The sequence below is a fragment of the Athene cunicularia genome (genome assembly GCF_003259725.1).
Source record: "Athene cunicularia isolate RWA chromosome 4 unlocalized genomic scaffold, athCun1 chr4_part3, whole genome shotgun sequence".
Classification (NCBI taxonomy): domain Eukaryota; kingdom Metazoa; phylum Chordata; class Aves; order Strigiformes; family Strigidae; genus Athene; species Athene cunicularia.
In genome coordinates this window covers 804,511-807,919 of record NW_020799100.1, presented here as the reverse complement: position 1 = coordinate 807,919, position 3,409 = coordinate 804,511, and the positions used below count along the sequence as shown (strand labels likewise).

General features: G+C 52.8%; 1 protein-coding gene across 1 annotated transcript in view; it reads left to right on the top strand.

Annotated features, from left to right (window-relative positions):
• Positions 1–1,964: 1,964 nt before the first annotated feature.
• The window catches only part of LOC113480137 (gamma-aminobutyric acid receptor subunit gamma-4), a 40,936-nt gene continuing 39,491 nt past the window's right edge, over positions 1,965–3,409 (top strand). The window contains exons 1-2 of the mRNA XM_026848756.1: positions 1,965–2,025; positions 3,137–3,302. Of these exons, the coding sequence (XP_026704557.1) occupies positions 1,965–2,025; positions 3,137–3,302 (227 nt within the window). The remainder of the gene's footprint in view (positions 2,026–3,136; positions 3,303–3,409) is intronic.

Genomic DNA, 3,409 nt, shown 5'->3' with positions numbered 1-3,409 from the left:
CACCCCCATCAACGCTCTTGTCACCCTCTGGGACAGCTTGCACCAGCTCTTGCTACGGCCTGGGCTGTCCTCCCACACCTTTCATTCTCCTTGGAAAATGTTCACGTCACATTTGTTCAGGCTCCAAACACATTTTTTTTATCTGTCAGCACTGCAAGTTCACTCCAGCACCTAAAAAACCAAACTGTGTCCTGTCTGCTTCATATATCATCACTGTCCATAATGGTGGGAAGTCAGAGCCCAGCTGGAGCGGTTATTGATGTCGTGTGAGCCCAGATGCAGCATCTGCTGCTGTGCCCGGTGTGCCTGGTGATCCTGAAAAAGACAAAACCTCGGCTGTGTTGAACAAATGCCCTGGTAGAGTAAACAAATGTTTCTACCATGCAGGACGTGCCCCAACTCAGAGAGAAGGGTTCAGGATTACAGAGGGGTTTTAATCCTCCAGATTTTCTGGAGGGACCCTGTGACCAGCTTCTCCTCAGATGTCCTTCACCGCTCTCATCCCAGGCGTGTCAGCATCCTCAGCCTCACACAGATGCTGCTGGAGGAGACTTGCAGCCTGACCAGCCTCTGCCTTCTGCCAGAGCCCCCAGCTCTGGGCACAGGGAGATCCATGGGAAACCTCAGCGTGGGGACCCGCACTGCTCCCCGAGGATGCACTCGCTAGGTAAAAGCACGAGCCCCGCTTCGTTACCAGGAGGAGAGTGAGTATCAAGGACAGTGGCTCTAACTGTGTTCTGTCCTCAGACAGATGACGTGGAGCAGTGACGGGAGGATGGGAAGGCAAATTCACCTCCGTGCAGCCCTTCAGAGCCGTCTGCTCCATGGCCCTGGCAGTGGCTGCCTGCAAACACCCTGGCAGCTACTCGTCCTGGTGTCCTCAGCGCTGCCAGCAGCGCTCTCACACCCAACCTGTTCCTGCAGAGCCCTGTGGGATCTGTCTCTGCCCAGGGTACTCCAGTCCTGCTGTGGGTCACCTTGCTCCTCCACCCTTGGAAGTTATCTGAGGAGGATTTTGCAAATGCCAGGAGCCTGGGTTTTCTCAGAAGCCAGCTCCTAAACACCTTGGGTTAATACTTTTCTTCACTTGTATTTATTTTCCCTTGGTCCAGCACTCCTGACACAGCCCAGGAGAGCAGTCTCCTTGGAAAAAGACAATCCTTGTCTTTGGCATTGCCTGAGGCAAGGAGTGACCAGCTCCTCGCACAAGGAAGAGGAGGGCAGAGCATGTCCTCCTGCCTTCACCTGCTGCTCCAGCCTGCAGTCACAAACACCAGCCACCAGCACAGATTTCATGACTGAAACTGCAAAGAAGCATTTGAGAGAGAACAGTGGGATTCAGAAAGGTTTGCAGATGTGCCCAGACCCGTACAGGACTCTCTGGCTGTGGGGAGGCTCCCTCTGAAAGCACTGCCAACCCTTCAAGGTTTGGGATCCTGGGCCAGGGCTGGACCTGTCTCCTCATCTCTCAGGGCTAAATCCTGCAGTGAGGACAGCAAACCCTCGTTTACTGTGGCAGCATGGCCCCCAGGCTCTGTGCTCATGAGGACTCTGTAAATAATAGGTTTTATTAGTTTGCCGGTTAAACTGAAATACCAGAAGGGACAGAAAGCATCTTGAATAAAACATTTCATCTGTTTAAGTTAGGAGAATCCTCTGACAGTAGACCTCAAAATAAATGTCTCTTCAAAGTGGAAAATAGGGGCTGCTTCCTCCCAAAACACCAGTGCAGGACATTTTGTCCTTCCCAGCATTTGGACTGAGGGTGGGTTTTCCTGGTCAAAATTGTTCATCGTGGATTTGAAATGGGTTTCTCCCTGGCTGAGCCTGTGCTGTTGATAAATAAGGTGTTTCCTTGAAGAGCAGCACTCTGCCCTTGCTTTCCTACACCACTGACATGCTTCATGCTTATGCTTGGTCCAAGTCAAAGACTTGGTGACAGTTATGACAAGAGACCACTGTAGATGGAGAAGAGTGGGATGGACGGCTGCTTGGATGGTCCCAGTGCATGCACCTGCCTGAAAGGTATCCCCAGAACTACATCATCATGGGGGCTGTGGTTCCCTAGCTCTGCTCAGACCATCTCCAGCTCTCCAAGCACCAGTCCTCACATCAATCAGTTCTCAGGTGGCAGGAAGGGGTGGCCAAAAGAAATCAGTCCCATGAATTTCCCCACATACCACTTCACATCCTGCGTCTTGAGGGGGAGCTGAGAGCACACATATGAACCCCTGGATTTCCTGTGATCTTTTCATGACCAGAGTCCTCGACAGCTACGTCCTCCCTCCGGCTCCTCTTGCACCTTTCGCACCTCCATCTGGATCCCTGAAAAACTTCAGGGGGCAATGCAGTGGATTGCTTTGAAGCCTAAAGGGCTCTTTTCACCTTTACTGCTGCTTCGGTATCCATTATTTACTCTTTTGACATGTGCTTCCTGTAAACTCTGCCATTCCCAGAGCTGGCTTCTTAGCATGCAATAAAGGAAACATGATCTGCAGCTACTCCGTTACAGGGAAATGACATCTCGGAGCTGCGGTGCCTGCAGCTGGCTCCTATGGTTTGAGGCTGCTCAGATCTCATGCTTTGAGGGCTTAAGGTGATCATTGCAAGAATCAGCAAGGGAGATGCTGCGTAGGAAGAGCCCTGAAAAACCACCCGGGTGTGCTGCTGTTATGTACTGCTTGTACTCCCGTAGCACTCCTCATCCCCACCGAGGCTGGTCCCGGCTCTGAGGCACCCAACGTGCCAAGGGACTGGGCATGTCCCCATCCTGCCGAGGCGAGTGAGACAGTGGGTCCGGCAGGCTGCAGGCACAGAGATTTGCCCGTGCTGGTGCAGGAGGGCTGTGACAGGGCCAGCAGTCACAGAGTCAGTTGTCCACAATCCCATTCCAGTTCCAGGGATGGTGCCACTCCACTCCAGAGGGGTGGCACCAAATCCTCATTTGTCATCAGTGTTACCAGACCCTCTGGGGAACGCAGGACCAGGCCTCTCTGGGATGGGTTCCTGAAACTCATGGCTGTAACCCAATGGCAAAGGACAATTGTTGGTACCTCATGTAGCTGTAACAAAGTCGGTTCCGAGCAGCTCTCACTCAAAACTCCCCAAGAAGGAATCTGTGATTCCTGTTGACAAGTCGGATGCCAGCAGCGAAAAGAAATACCCAAGCACAGCTTGGCAAACCGTAAGAGCAGAAAGCGACAGGCTGACAGCCCACAGCCCTCCCGTGGCCCCTGGCTGACCCACAGCTCCTACACATGCACCCTCCCACCTTTTTATTTGCGGGACGGCAGCCCCAACAGGTAGGAAAGGACCCTCTCCCAGCTGCAACCCCCGAGCAGCTCAGCCCAGCAGGGGCTGGGGCCTTGAATATTTTACCGATAATTACCCACTCTTTTTTTTTTTTTTT